This window comes from Microchirus variegatus (assembly GCF_963457635.1).
Source record: "Microchirus variegatus genome assembly, chromosome: 19".
In the NCBI taxonomy this organism is placed as follows: Eukaryota; Metazoa; Chordata; class Actinopteri; order Pleuronectiformes; family Soleidae; genus Microchirus; species Microchirus variegatus.
In genome coordinates, this window is record NC_139820.1 from 1,361,002 (window position 1) to 1,377,794 (window position 16,793).

Here is a 16,793-nt window from a genome sequence, read left to right on the forward strand (position 1 = left end):
CGTCTCGGTTATTTATTTATCATCTTCCAAGCGTTTGTGTTCAGTATTAGCGGAAACAAATTAGCCGAAGGCTGTGAAAAATGCAGACTAAACGTGTTTAGGTGCATTTTTTTAAAAGTGTGCTTTGAGACAAACAAACAAACAAAATATATTTATGTCACTCTGACAGTAATAATTCCATTAAGGTGTAAAAAAATATATATATAAATTACTTCATGTTTTCTCACCATTTCCTCAAAAATACAGTGGAAGAAAACTTTTATGTGATTCAAGGATAAACTGAGCGCTAACGCGATGACACACGCACACACACACACACGCATTCTTGTACTTGCTGCACACTGAGGACCAGCATTTCCACTTTATAAAATAACACAATCACACAATATCTACTTTATGAATGACATCTACAAAGAACTACTGGATGCAGTACCATAAAATGTCTGCCGGTGGAGCCCCAGAGCTTAATTTTTTGTCCAAAATACTATATTATGTCGTCCAAAATAAAAAAAAAAATCTTTGACAAAAAATTTTTGGTCCAAAATTTGATAAAAAATCATACTATACTATGTTGTCTAAAATTTGAAAAAAATCTTTCACAAAATTTTTTTGTCCAAAATTTGAAAAAAAAAATTTGACCCAAAATTTTTGGTCCAAAATTTGATAAAAAATCATACTATACTGTCGTCCAAAAATTTGACCCAAAATTTTTGGTCCAAAATTTTACGAAACGTCATACGTTACTATGTTGTCCAAAATTTGAAAAAAATCTTTCACAAATTTTTTTGTCCAAAATTTGAAAAAAAAAATTTGACCCAAAATTTTTGGTCCAAAATTTGATAAAAAATCATACTATACTATGTCGTCCAAAAATTAAAAAAAAAAAATTTGACCCAAAATTTTTGGTCCAAAATTTTACGAAACGTCATACGTTACTATGTTGTCCAAAATTTGAAAAAAATCTTTCACAAAATTTTTTTGTCCAAAATTTGAAAAAAAAAATTTGACCCAAAATTTTTGGTCCAAAATTTGATAAAAAATCATATTATACTATGTTGTCTAAAATTTGAAAAGAAAAATTTGACCCAAAATTTTTGGTCCAAAATTTTACAAAACGTCATACGTTACTATGTTGTCCAAAATTTGAAAAAAATCTTTCACAAAATGTTTTTGTCCAAAATTTGAAAAAAAAAAATTGGACCCAAAATTTTTGGTCCAAAATTTGACAAAAACGTCATACTATACTATGTCGTCCAAAAATTTTAAAATCTTTTTTTTTTTTTTTACAAATTGAGTATAGCATGTTATAGCAACCGAAGGAAGTGATTTCAATGAAAACAAAGTGAGGACCGGCCAAAATGTCCTCACTTTGTTGGTTAAAAACCCTCACTGGTCCTCAGTGTGCCGCAAGAACAAGAAAACACACACACACACACACACACACACACACACACACACACACGCAGGGAGTGTCACTAAGAACAGAGTTCACTCCGTGTCAGTGTGGGTGTGGCTCCGCCCACTCTGAGCTCACATGTATTTCCTGGTTCCAGTTATGAGGAAGAGAAACTCAGACGGCGGTGAAATGGCAGGAGTTCAGCTGCACAGAGAAACTCTCTCTTGTTCCATCTGTTTGGATCTTCTGAAGGATCCAGTGACTCTGAACTGTGGACACAGCTACTGTATGAACTGTATTAAAGACCACTGGGACTCAGAGGACGTGAAGAGGATCTACAGCTGCCCTCAGTGTAGAGAGGCCTTCACACCGAGGCCTAAACTCTTAAAGAACGTCATGTTAGCAGAGTTAGTGGAGGAGCTGAAGAAGACTGGACTCCACGCTGCTCCTGCTCATCACTGCTATGCTGGAGATGAAGATGTGGACTGTGATGTCTGCACTGGCAGGAAACTGAAAGCTCTCAAGTCCTGTTTGGTTTGTTTGGCCTCTTACTGTGAGGAACATCTCCAGCCTCATCATCAATCACCTGCGTTTAAGAAGCACAAGCTGGTGGAGCCCTCCAAGAACCTCCAGGAGAACATCTGCCCTCTTCACGATAAGATGATGGACATGTTCTGCCGCACTGATCAGCAGTGCATCTGTTATCTCTGCTCTGTGGACCAACATAAAGACCACAACACAGTCTCAGCTGCAGCAGAGAGGAAGCAGAAGCAGAAAGAGCTGGATCTGAGTCAAGAAGAAGTCCAGCAGAGAGTCCAGGACATAGACAGAGACGTGAAGGTGCTTCAACAGGAGGTGGAGGACCTCATTCTCTCTGCTGATAAATCCATGAAGGACACTGACGTGATCTTCACTGAGACGATGAAGCTCCTGCAGAAGATACGCTCTGACGTGAAGCAGCAGATCAAATCCCAGAAGCAAACTGAAGTGAGTCGAGTCAAAGATCTTCAGGAGAAGCTTGAGCAGGAGAAGACTGAGCTGAAGAAGAGAGAAGCTGAACTGAAGCAGCTCTCACTCACACACGACCACAACCAGTTTCTCCTCAACTACGGCTCACTGTCAGCACTCAGTCCATCTACACACTCGTCCACCATCAACGTCCGTCCTCTGAGACACTTTGAGGACGTGACGGCAGCTGTGGTGAAGCTCAGAGGACAACTGAAGGACGTCCTGACCCAGACGTGGACAAACGTCTCACTGGCTGTGGCTGAAGCAGATGTTTTACTGACAGAACCAGAACCAAAGACCAGAGCTGAGTTCCTCAGATATTCACAGGAAATCAAACTGGATCCAAACACAGGAAACAATTATCTGTTTTTATCTGAGGGAAACAGAAAAGTGACATTTATGAAGGAAAATCAGTCTTATCCTGATCACACAGACAGATTCACTGATCTGTGTCAGGTCCTGAGTGAAGAGAGTCTGAGTGAACGTTGTTACTGTGAGGTGGAGTGGACAGGAAGAGCAGGAGTTCGTGTAGCAGTGACGTACAAGAACATCAGAAGATCAGGGAGTTTAGATGATTGTAGATTTGGATTCAATGACAAATCTTGGGCTTTAGCTTGTTACCATAACAGGTGTGTGTTTGTTCACAACAGCATCAAGACTAAAGTCTCAGATGTTAGAGTCTCCAGAGTGGGAGTTTACCTGGACCACAGAGCAGGTCTTCTGTCCTTCTACAGTGTCTCTGACACCATGACCCTGATCCACAGAGTCCAGACCAGGTTTTCTCAGCCTCTCTATGCTGGAGTCGGTGTTTTTAATTCACCTGGAACCACAGCTGAGTTGTGTAAACTCAAATAGTCTGGAGCTCTTTCACGACCAGTGAGTAAAAAATCTGTGTTTAAATCTTTAACTTCTCTGCGCTCAGTGAAACGACGACAACGACAACAACAACAAAAAAAAAAATCTTCTGTTTTATGTTTAAATTCCTCAAATCTCGTCTTAAAACGGTTTTAAAGACTTTAAAACAGAACAAAATTCTGAAACATAAGTGAACTATAGCTTCGATAATCATTGATTTTGTCTCACTCTGGACTTTGCATCACACACACACACACACACACACACATTCTTGTACTTGCTGCATACTGAGGTCCGGGTTGCTGACAAAGTGAGGACCAGCATTTCCACTTTATAAATCAACACAATTACAAATATCTACTTTATGAATGACATCTACAAAGAACTAATGGTTGCAATACCATACAATGTCTGCAGGTGGAGCCCCAGAGCAAAAGGGGCTGGAAAACTTTTTTGATTTTTTTTTTTTTTGGTCCAAAATTTGACAAACATGTCATTATCGTCCAAAATTTGAAAAAAAAAAATTTACCCAAAATTTGTGGTCCAAAATTTGAAAAAAACATCATACTTAACTATGTTGTCCAACATTTGAAAAAAAAAAATTACCCAAAAAATTTTGGTCCAAAATTTGACAAAAACGTCATACTATGCTATGTTGTCCAAAATTTTTTTTTTTTTTTGACAAATTGAGTATAGCATGTTATAGCAACCTAAGGAAGTGATTTCAATGAAAACAAAGTGAGGACCGGCCAAAATGTTCTCACTCCGTAAAAATGACCTCACTTTGTTGGTCAAAAACCCTCACTGGTCCTCAGTATGCCGCGAGAACAAGAACACACACACACACACAGAGGCTGTTTAAAGTGACTCAGCCAGATCCATCTGTCAAACATGACTGGTAAACACCAGGCAAAATGGGCTCCAGAACTCGTGAGGAGAAAGAGACTCGAGAAGGTCGCGAGTCCCACGTTTTTTTTTGCTCGTCCCTCGCGGAATCCGTCTCGTGTTTTGTGACAAACGCGAGTTTATCGCAAGAACTGAGCGGGACTTTTCACAGCTTCAGAGTCATTGCGATGGTTAAATGTCTCGTTGCGGGGGAGGTGGGGTGGGGCGAGATTGGGAGGCCGTCTCCGCTCTGCCCCCTACTGTTTGTTAGCAGAAAACCGCGAGAAAGGCTAATTATTTTATATAGTATATATAGTTTTTATGCTTAAAAACTGATCCGTAACTTTTGCAACGAGCTAAAATCACTTTCGTTCAAAATTAACATCAAAATTAGCGCATTATGCTCGACATAAAGAGTCAAATACAAGCTATCAGTTTAGATTTCCATTGTTTAAATCACAACAACAGCGAGGATAAAGAAGTGGACGATGAACGGACGGATGTTTGCGGCTGTGTAGTTACAAAAAATGCATTTTTACCCCAAAGCTGTAGGGGGAGCTACACTTTTTCTTTAAATTCTGCTTTAAGACACTGTTTCACGTAGTTTAAGATGCTAAGCAACAAATCTGTTTCAGCAAAAATGTCCCCTGACGTTAAAAACTTAAGAAATATTGTAATAAAACTGTAGCAAAGGTGTTTTTATGCTTTAAAAAATGATCCGTAACTTTTGCAACGAGCTAACATCCACTGAAAAATGGAGTGAACTGCTACGACTGACACTCGATCAAAATCACCATCAAAATCAGCGCATTATGCTCGAGATGAAGAGACAAAGACAAGCTATCAGTTCAGATTTCCATTGTTTAAATCACAACAACAGCGAGGATAAAGAAGTGGACGATGGACGGACGATTGTTAAGGCGATTTCTTTAAAAAAAAAAGCAGTTTTACTCCGAAACTGTAGGGGGAGCTACACGTTTCTGTTGTTCTAGCAACAAATCTGTCTCAGTAAATTGTCCGCTGACGTTAAAAACTTGAGGAAATATAATAATACAACTGTAGCAAAGGTGGTTTTTATGCTTTAAAAAATGATCCGTAACTTTTTCAACGAGCTAACATCCACTGAAAAATCGAGTGAACTGCTGCAACTGACACTTTCGATCAAAATTAACATCAAAATCAGTGCATTATGATCGATATAAAGAGACAAAGACAAGCTATATGTTTGGATTTACATTGTTTCAATCACAACAACAGTGAGGATAAAGTAGTGGACGATGAACGGACTATTGTTATGGTGATTTCTTTAAAAAAAATGCAGTTTTACTCCGAAACTGTAGGGGGAGCTACACGTTTCTGTTGTTCTAGCAACAAATCTGTCTCAGTAAATTGTCCGCTGACGTTAAAAACTTGAGGAAATATTATAATATTTATAACAACTGTAGCAAAGGTGGTTTTTATGCTTTAAAAAATGATCCGTAACTTTTGCAACGAGCTAACATCCACTGAAAAATTGACACTTTCGATCAAAATTAACATAAAAATCAGTTGTGAGCGACATAAAGAGACAAAGACAAGCGTCCACAATAGCACTTCGTAGCCGTGCCACAAAATTAGGTACAGTTTCCGCTTCAGTTGACGTGAAATCACATCAACTCCCTTCATTAGCGTGAGAGGAAAATTTCACCGTTTAAAGGAAACTCGCCGCGAAAAAGAGAGACATATGGAAAAGGCATCGCGCAGATCTCGGCATCTGGACGCTCGGGGGGGGGAAAAAATGCCGCTGAACAGATTATGGAGCAGGTCGCGATCGTGACTGGCGTCGCTCCGACACTGTCACTAAAGACGAGTACGCGACAATCTGTTCCCGCCAAAAACGAGGTTAAGGCGCGATGCTGCGAGAGGTGCCGCGAACAGATGGTCCACTCGCTGCATGAATTTGCACAAGCGTCTCGGATCGACCCGAAAATCCTCAGCCAAATTACTGATTTTTTTCAGGAAGACAAAAAAACATGTTGTTTACCTTCATCATCTAACTTTATATGTCACAATGTGTCACTTTGTTTGGAGGTGGGAAACAGATGTTAGCTTACTGTTGATAAAAACGGTTAGAAAGTTACCTCTGATAATATAAATGTAACAATTAAAGACGTAAAACACACGGTTGACAGTGTTAAAGTTCTCTGCTGCAACAGTTTGACCTGATTCTGTCCTTTACATCAACTTACATCATAATTTTTTATAATAGAGCTGCTAATTCCAGGCTGCGGGAGTTTTCAAAGTTCTATTATATTGATGTATTATATGATTTATAAGCTTTTTTGGTGTTTACAATTTACATATTTTGATTTATTTGATTTCTGTCACTTTTGTTATCTACAGGTTAATTTTTTGGATCATAAATGCGTTTTTTTTTTGTCGCAAACTCTATATCAAAACACAGGCTTTTACTTTGAAATTGTGCACAGTATCATTCTAAATGTCTTTAATGTGTGACATTATGATGGAACATCAAGATTTTATTTCAATTTCTTTTTTTCACAAACTCCCACACATTTAATCTTAGTTAAAAATGATAAAGACAATTATAAATTCAACATTTAATTGTCTTATATGATTTATAAGCTTCCCCGAGTGTTTTAATTACAACAGATATTTTGATTCTATTTTATTTCTGTTTTCTACAGATTCATTTTTGCATCAAAAATTTGTTTTTTTGTTTTATTTGTTAGAAAAAGTGTTTTTTTTGTTGTGAACTTTATATCAAAACACAGACTTTTACTTTGAAATTGTGCACAGTATCATTCTAAATGTCTTTAACGTGTGACAATATGATGGAATATCCAATAGACTATAGATATGAGGTTGATTCTATTTTATTTCTGTCATCTACTGATTCATTTTTGCATATAAATAAATGTTTTTTTTTTCTTTTTTTAATAAAAATGTTTATAAAAACAACAAAAAAAAAGTTTTTCATTGGGAACTTTACTTTCTAAATGTCTTTAACGTGTGACATCATGATGGTATATCAAGATATTATTTCAATTTCTAATCAATAAACGGTTGTTTTTTCAACAAACTTTCTCACTTGTGTGTGTGTGTGTGTCAGAGTTGTGTTGTGTGTATTCAAAATTCGAAGTGATATTTGTGTTCTATGGCTCAAAATAGACGTTTTGATATCGGCCACATCTCTGTGGAGCAAGCGGAAAGGGGCGTCCCCCTGAACGCTGTGAAAAATGACCGTCCCCGTAGTTCATATAAACCCATAAGTGTGTGTGTGTGTGTGTGATAGAGACACACACACATTAAAGAAGAGATAAGTTGAGAAAACGTCGCTCTTTGACCACAGAGTGATGAGGTCAAGCTGAAAACATGACGTTAATATTTAAACACTTCTTCTTCTTTTTTTTGCCGCTAAAACCATGAATTAAACACCGGGGCGAACGAGTCACACCTCTCTCTCTCTCTCTCTCTCTCTCTCTCTCTCTCTCTCTCTCTCCATCAGTGTGTCACACAGATTTGTCTTCCTCTCCATCCATCCATCCGTCTATCTGTCTTCTCTTTCTCACAAATCCATCCCTACATCGTCTGTCTCTTCCTGGACCCCTCCCTCCATCACTCCCTCACTCCCTCCCTCCATCACTCCCTCACTCCCTCCCTCCATCACTCCCTCACTCCCTCCCTCCATCACTCCTTCTCTCTTTTCTTTCTCTCTGTGGTTCAATAATTGATGTGAGGCGTTCTGTCTTCCTTCATCTGGCTGGGGAGGTTTAAGAGACATGACTCGGCTGTGGAGGGCACTCTGTGCACGACCACACACACGCACGCACACACACACACACACACACACACACACACGACCACACACACACACATATATACATGTCTTAACCACATTTCCGTGCATAATGTCCCCACAAGGAAAAATGTCCCCACAGAAAAGGTGTGTTTCCAGGGGGTGGTCCACACAAGTATAGAAAGACAAGAGCACACACACACCACACACACACACACACACACACACACACACACACACATACACACACACACACACTCACACACACGTCACGCCACATTTTCGTTGGGACCGAGCAAAAACGTCCCCACAATGAAAAATGTCCCCACAGAAAGGGTGATATTCCAGGGGGTGGTCCACACAAGTATAGAAAGACAAGAGTACACACACACACACACACACACTGACACACACACGCATGCACATGTTTGACTGCAGAGTTCAGGCAAAGGTCACTTCACTTGCATTAATTTTGCAGTACGGTGAAAGTGCTCGGTGTGTGTGTGTGTGTGTGTGTGTGTGTGTGTGTGTGTGTGTGTGTGTGTGTGTCGATGCTAACACCCACGCGACGTCGCTACAAAGCTGTAACCTTTGTTACTCGTTAGGTTGTAACTTGTTGTAAGTTTGTTTGTTGTCTTTGCGAACATAAACAATATAATATAATATAACATCATTTGTTCCCTGAGGGAAAACAGGCAAAACTATCAGACCTGACTGAGGGAGCGTTGGCGTGTATACAGCAGCAGAGAACGGAAATTCACTGGTGAAACTATTTTGTAGACACTTAAAACTTTTTATTGTATTTTTTAGTATGTATTAGTTTTGGCACAACAACAGTAAATGATATTCTGCCTGTTTAAATATTATGGGCTGGACAATAAAATGTGTGTATATATATATACATATATATATATAGTCTCAATATCTAACGAGTCCAGATGATATTATTAAATATGACATACATATATATATATATAAACATACATATAAATATACATACATATATACATATATATAAATATGTACATATACATACATATATATATATATATATAAATATGTACATATACATACATATATACATATATAAATACATATATATATATACACAGACATATACATATATATATACATATGCAAATATACATATATATAGATAGACGTATACATATATATATATATATATATGCAAATATACATACATATATAAACAGACATGTATATCTATACTGTACACGGGTATATATACATATATACATATACATACATACATGTATACATATACAAATATACATACATATATAAATAGACATGTATATCTATACTGTACACGGGTAAATATACATATAGATATACATATATATATATACATATACATACATATATACACATATACAAATATACATACATATATAAATAGACATTTATATCTATACTGTACGCGGGTATATATACATATAGATATACATACATATATATATATACATATATATATACATACATATATACATACATATATATACATACATACATACATACATATATATATACATACATACATATATATATATACATATACAAATATACATAAATATACAAATAGACATGTATATGTATACTGTACACGGGAGATAGATGTCAATAAATGTATAGAATATATAATTTGAACGTTACATTAAAAACAGTGGAATTTAAAAACAAATGGACAAAAATAGCTTTGGAGATTATGTGTAATCTGCAGTTTTCTTCAGTCCTGAAATGAAGGATTTGTTGCACAAAAAAATCTAACCTGGAATATTGAATAAAACCTGAATAAAACCTGAATAAAACCTGAATAAACGTGTACTTGTTGACCTCAAGGCTGTGGACACTTCAAACCTTGTTGTCGACCAGTTACAGATTTTTATTTAAAAAAAATCCAATCTGTTTAAGTGATTTAAATGAAGAAAATGACTTTAGTTTAAGTGAACGTTATTTATCTCACATTTCACCCCCTGAAGTCTTTCTAGTAAAACTCATAAATGTGATTTAGCAGATTTTTTTGACAAATACTTGCTTTGTTTTTTTGCAATTTCCTCAAAAACGTTGGATTTAAAGCTATATTCTCCACTTTATTTCCTTATAAGTTAAAGCCAAAACAATTCACGACGACTTTTCTCACACTTTTTAGTGATGAAAATGCAAAAAAATAAATAAATAAAAAATTGTCAGAAGGAAGTTATTTTATTTATCTAAAGTGTTTTGAAACTCCCACGAGAACGAGTCGCGAGGGTGAAGGTCGTCTCTTTGCCGTTAAACATTTTGAATGAAAGTAGAGAATGTGAGAAAAACACACTGTTGTTAGAAAAAGGACATTGTGAAGCAAAAACGCTTCAACTTTCATTTCCTTTGTCGTCCGTAAAACTTTTACTTTCCTTTTTTCCGCCGAACAATAATGATCGTCCACGTGAGGAACGAGGAGAAAGAAGAAGGAAAGTATATTTTCTCTTAGATTCTTTTTCTTTAACAAAAGAGAATCTTGTTGAATATGTAGACACGGTTTTCAGCTCCTGAATCTAAAAATGATTCTGTTTTTCAAAATAAGATAAAATCACAACCTTTTCTCACAGTTACACTAACAAAAGAAAGTGTAATTAATTTGTTAAAACCTTCATTAACGAAAAAGTGAATTGTGCTTCCTCATTCGTTCTTTTTGCTCCCTCATTCGTTCTTTTTGCTTCCTCATTTGTTCCTTGCGCCCCCTCATTTGTTCTTTTTGCTCCCTCATTTGTTCTTTGAGCTGCCCCATTCATTCTTTGCACTCCCTCATTTGTTCTTTATGCTCCCTAATTTGTTATTTGCGCTCCCTCATTTGTTCTTTGTGCTTCCCTTGTTCTTTGCACTCCCTCATTTGTTCTTTATGCTCCCTAATTTGTTATTTGCGCTCCCTCATTTGTTCTTTGTGCTTCCCTTGTTCTTTGCACTCCCTCATTTGTTCTTTGCACTCCCTCATTTATTATTTTTGCTCCCTCATTTGTTCTTTTTGCTCCCTCATTTGTTCTTTGCGCTCCCTCATTTGTTCTTTTTGCTCCTTCATTTGTTCTTTTTGCACTCCCTCATTCATTAATTTTGCCCCCTCATTTGTTCTTTGCACTCCCTCATACATTCTTTTTGCTCCCTCATTTGTTCTTTTTGATCCCTCATTTGTTCTTTGCGCTCCCTTACTTGTTATTTGCACTCCCTCATTCGTTCTTTTTGCTCCCTCATTCGTTCTTTGCGCTCCCTCATTCGTTCTTTGTGCTCCCTCATTTGTTCTTTTTGCTCCCTCATTAGTTTTTTTTGCTCCCTCGTTCGTTCTTTTTGCTCCCTCATTTGTTCCTTGCGCTCCCTCATTTGTTCTTTTTGCTCCCTCATTCGTTCTTTTTTCGCCCTCATTTGTTCTTTTTGCTCCCTCATTTGTTCTTTTTGCTCCCTTATTCGTTCTTTTTGCTCCCCCATTTGTTCTTTTTGCTCCCTCATTTGTTCTTTGCGCTCCCTTACTTGTTGTTTTTCATTTGTGGGCGGGCCTTAGGAAGCCGCCTGCTGATTGGCTACTGAATTCGCTGAGTCGCTGTCCGTCTGGAACTCATTCCTCGGGTTTTCCCCGGCGACATCCGACAAAATAATTGTAAACATCTAACGTTTGTCGGATTAGAAATGTTACACATTTACAATTATTGTTATTATTACAAACCAGGGAGCGCAAAGAACAAGAGTATTTTACGCAAATCTAATTCCACAGTCATTTAGGTTGACGTTTTTTCAGGTTTTGACGAAATCCACACAAAAAAAACCCCATTAAGAATGAAAGCTGATAAATATTGTTGTTGATTTTATTTAGTTTAGTTTGCAACTCATCTATATTTCAGTCCTCAGCCTTTTGTTTCTGTCTCTCTTTCCTGTCTTAATTGAAAGGCCATGGCAGGGGACCTGAGCAGCAAATAGCCTGATCAATACGCAGCCTGATGTGTAAATTGATCGCGTTTGTGAGGATGATGGAGGCCGCGCTTTCACAGCTGCAAGTGTTTGAGTGACGGAACTGAGCCGTTCTTTTTTTCTGCGTGTGTGTGTGTGTGTGTGTGTGTGTGTAGTCCCACTCCCACTTATTGAGGTGTTCAATCAGTGCATAATTCATTCTCACCCAGAGACTGTTGTGCGGTTGCAGGACAATTCATTTGCTCCGCGGGCTCCAATCAAAAACCATTCCCATCGCATTCTCCGCCTGTAATAATAATCACCGCGTTATGAAACGAGGCGATCCATAAACGCTGAGCGGCGACCGTTACGCCGAGGCCCACGGAGCTGTGGACCTCTGGCTTTTTTTATTTCTAATTATTTAAATTCATACAGCGGGCACCTGATTAGGAAGAATTAAAGTTGAATAAATCGACAGGAAATAGGGGGGAAAAAAATAATCAACGCTTTATCCGACCCACTTCTGCTCGTTACTACTTCCTTATCTTGCAAACTATCACCCATCCACACCCTTACCGACCTACTTTCATGACTACCTAACCTCTTGACATCCATCCATACTTAGTTCCCACATTTAACCTTCTTTCTTCACACCTTTTTACATACACACCAACCTACCTCCATGTCTAGTTCCCTATCTACCAACATAAACATATACCTACCTTCATAACTACCTCGTTACCTACGGCCGTACAGACTTCCATTACTTTCTTCTTACCTAACCTCTAACCCTCTTACCACATAAATATACCTCGATATCTACCAAACAAAATCCCTACCTACTTCCATAACTGCAGAACCTCCTGACCTCCACTCATACCTACCCTAACCCCTTCCACATCTACCAAACTATCTCCAGGCCTACCAAACTTCTTACACACATGCCTACTTTCTTAAAACACATTCTTACACACCCATCTACCTACCTACCCTTTTACAACCATGCCTACCTACCTCCCTTCATACCCACTTCCATATCTGCCTGCCTACCTCCATAACTACTTCCTTATTTACCAAACTATCACCTGTCCACACACCTACCGACCTACTTTCATGACTACCTAACCTCCATCCATACTTACTTTCCAGTTTTACCTTCTTCCTTCCATCACACCTTCTTTACATCCATGTCTACCTACCTGTCTTCCTCTGCCCATACCTACGTCCCTATCTACCAACATAAATATCTACCTACCCAAACAACGACTTACCTACTTACCTTCACAACTACCTCCTTACCTACATCCATACCGACTGCCATTACTTTCTTCTTACCTAACCCCTAACAGCTCATAAATATACCTCTATAACTACCAAACAAAATCCCTACCTGCTTCCATAACCTCCTGACCTCCACCCATTCCTACCTCCCACCTGTTTACATACATAACTACCAACCTACCCCCTTCCAAATCTACCAAACCATCTCCAGGCCTACCAAACTTCTTACACACATGCCTACTTTCTTACAACACATCCTTACACACACATCTACCTGCCTACCCTTTTACATCCATGCCTACCTACCTACCTTCATACCTACTTCCATATCTTCTTAAAAACATATCTGCATCCATCCCTCCATACCTACCTACCTATCAGACTAAATCCCTAACTACCGAATCTCCTGACCTACATCCATACCTACCAAACTACGTCCATGCCTACTCATCTTCGTACACAATCACATACTTTCCTACTTACAAACATTCCAACATCTACCTACCTCCATACCTACTGCCCTTTCTTTCTTCTTACCTGCCTACCTACCCTTTTACATCCATGCCTACCTACCTCCCTTCATACCTACTTCCATATCTTCCATGCCTCCATACCTACCTACCTACCAAACTAAATCCCTATCTACCTAATCTCCTGACCTCCATCCATACCTACCAAACTATCTCCATGCCTACCCATCTTCTTCATACTTACCTAATTACAAACATTCTAACACAACCATCTACCTACCTCCACACCTACTGCCCTTTCTTTCTTCTTACTTTCACACCTTTCTACCTACCTAACCTCCATCTACACCTCCTACCCTTCCTTACCTTCCCACCTTTTTACAACCTACCCCCTTACAAACCTACCAAACTAGCTCCATGCCTTCTAACAAACATTCTTACACACCTACCTACCTCCACGTGTACTCCCCTCTCTAACAACCTCAATACCCACCTACCCAAAAAACAAACCTACAGACCTTATGCCGCGTTCCAGAGCCCATCCAAACAAATGGAATGTGGGACTTATATCCTACCTGAATTTTACTCACTCCTACTTCAAAGCGTTCCAGGCAATTGAAGTCGAATGTTAGAAAACATGGACGATCGCGGCGCTTTAGATTTATGTTTGAAGAGGCGTTTTGACAAACACAAGCGAGCCGTATATGTAAAAGCGTTACATATCGATATGGAACGTCATGAGTGTACTACTTTTACCGTAGCCCTACATATCTTCATGCTGACAGATAACGACAACGACATAATTTCATGAAAAACAAGTTGTGATAAAATTGCTGTGTCTAAAACAACTCAACATTATTGAGTTATCAACATTATTCTCCGACGTCATTTCGGTGAAGTCGGAGTAGGTCGATCAGCCCCGACTTCGCGAGTAGGAGGTCCCACTTCGACAGGCATTCCAGTGCACTTTTTCTAGTTGGAGGTCGGATAAGTCCCACGTCCTACTGGTTTGGATGGTTCTCTGGAACGCAGCATTATTTCACAACTGCCTCACCTCCTGACCTCCATAGATACCTTCTACCCTTTCTGTCTTCTTACCTTCACACCTTTTAAGATCTATCTACCCTACCTTATACCTAACTATCTTCTTACACCTACCCATAGACCTTCTTGCCTGCTTCGCTGCCGCACTTCGTCGCGAGCATAAAGCAGCGAGGTTATTATCTCTTCAAGACATCTGTTTTTACGCAAACTGTCGCAGCTGCGCCGATCGGAGAGTGCGTTCATTAGAATTATTTATTTACTACGACAATCTACGCACACATATGGTTAACTCTGCTGTAATTACAGACATCAGGAAACGGATAATTGCACGTTTGTTTTACCGTACATTTTTCTTATAGTCTAGTTTATTAAGTTTATTCTTTTTACAGGCACTGGGTTATGGTTACGCGCCAATAAATGTCTCTTTCTCTCATCGGTAATAAAAGCTTTTTTGCATTATTTGTGAAATTGGGATAAATTATAAAGCCAGACTTTTTAGAGCAGGAGAAACTCACACATATATATTTTTTTGCTTGCTGTGCAGAGCGCGTCGGGCCATCTGTGACTGCCAAATTAAATTGATGAATAATAAAAGACACTGATAGAAACTGGGATGGGAAGGAAGGAAAGAAAGAAAAAAGTACATAAAAAAAAGCATATTTGCAGGTGAATTTGTAATTTAGGTTTCCGTCATTTTCGTTTTTTTACTCCTTACGTTCAAGCTCATCATTTAACTGAAGGGGAATAACTGATGCGTCATCAACATACGTTTGCAGTAAATAAATTACGTTTTGATTTGTTTTTACTTTTATGTCCAGTTGTTATAATAATTACGACCGTTTATGGCGATATGGGAGTGAATCGGCGCTCCGCTCGCGCTGCAGACGCATGAAATTAGTCATACTTATATAATTTACTCTTCCCTGATGGAATAAACCATTTATCTACTTATCTATGTGTTGACGGAGGGCTCTATAAACAGAAACGGTGTTTATTTGAAATATCGGGATGGATCACATTCAGGGCCCGTTCAAAAACCCCATCCCTGGTGCTGAGGATTGTGGTCACGAGACCTGAAACGTGGTCTTACAATATTATCATATATTTCTTCTTCTACTATGGGTCTATTTGAGAAAATAAAAGCCCCCCCCCCCTCCCCCCCCCGTATTATAAGATGTTGTTAAATATTGATCAAAAACGGTTTAATGACGGTTGGACGAGGCGAACGAGGGCAGAGGTTTTTCTGAGCAACAAAAACCTTTGGCTTCCACGACTCTTAATCTACCGTTTCTGCGTGTGTGTGTGTGTGTGTGTGTGTGTGAGGGGATGAGGTGGTGGTGGTGGTGGGGGTGTAAATGGCGCCTGTCTGGAAATAGATCCATTATGGCTTTGAAGTACTTTTAGTCTTCTAAACATTCCTGACTCACTCGCTTTCATTTTCTCTCACTTTACACCATGTTCTCCTGCTCTCTCTCTCTCTCTCTCTCTCTTTCTCTCACCCTCCCATCCTCTCTCTCTCTCTCTCTCTCTCTCTCTACTTCTTTATGCTGTCTCCAAACTTCTCTCTGGCCAATTAGTGCTCAGTCTGTTTCAGCAGAAGACAATATGTCTGCTGCAAACCCCGGAGAGGAGGCCTTAAACACTCTCCAGAGAAGAGAGGGAGAGAGAGAGAGGGGGATAAAGAGAGGGAGAGAGAGAGAGAGAACACATGCATTAGATGGGGAGGATCTTCTGGGTGTATTTGCCTCTCGTACCCAAGGTGCTTTTTTTTTTTTCTACGGCAACAGCTGATTATTCTCACATTTTATTACGTTACAACCGATCTATGTTGCATTTATTTTTGAAAAATACACTAATTAGCAATAATTCAGGGTCATTTATCAAACTGATGTAATAAAATAGATGTTTTGTGCGGAATAAATGTGTTGTAAAACACAGATTTTACACCTCCTTTCATGATAAACGGTGACCGTTGTGTGTGAAAAAAAACAAAAAAAAAACATATAAAAGGAATTAAAACCTCTACTTCAAACTTGCACGCAAATGGAGTCACTTCTAGGCTGTAATGTGTCTTAAAATTTAGGGGAAAAAAACTGGACAAAATTGAAGAAAGTGCAAATTT

General features: G+C 38.6%; 1 protein-coding gene across 1 annotated transcript; it reads left to right on the top strand.

The window, feature by feature from the left end:
* Positions 1 to 1,585: 1,585 nt before the first annotated feature.
* Positions 1,586 to 3,259, top strand: LOC310941138 (tripartite motif-containing protein 16-like; the record flags this gene model as incomplete). Its single annotated transcript, XM_083906250.1, has 1 exon — positions 1,586 to 3,259. One exon carries the CDS (start codon positions 1,586 to 1,588, stop codon positions 3,257 to 3,259), a length of 1,674 nt encoding a protein of 557 aa, XP_083762376.1.
* Between the last annotated feature and the right edge of the window lie 13,534 nt (positions 3,260 to 16,793).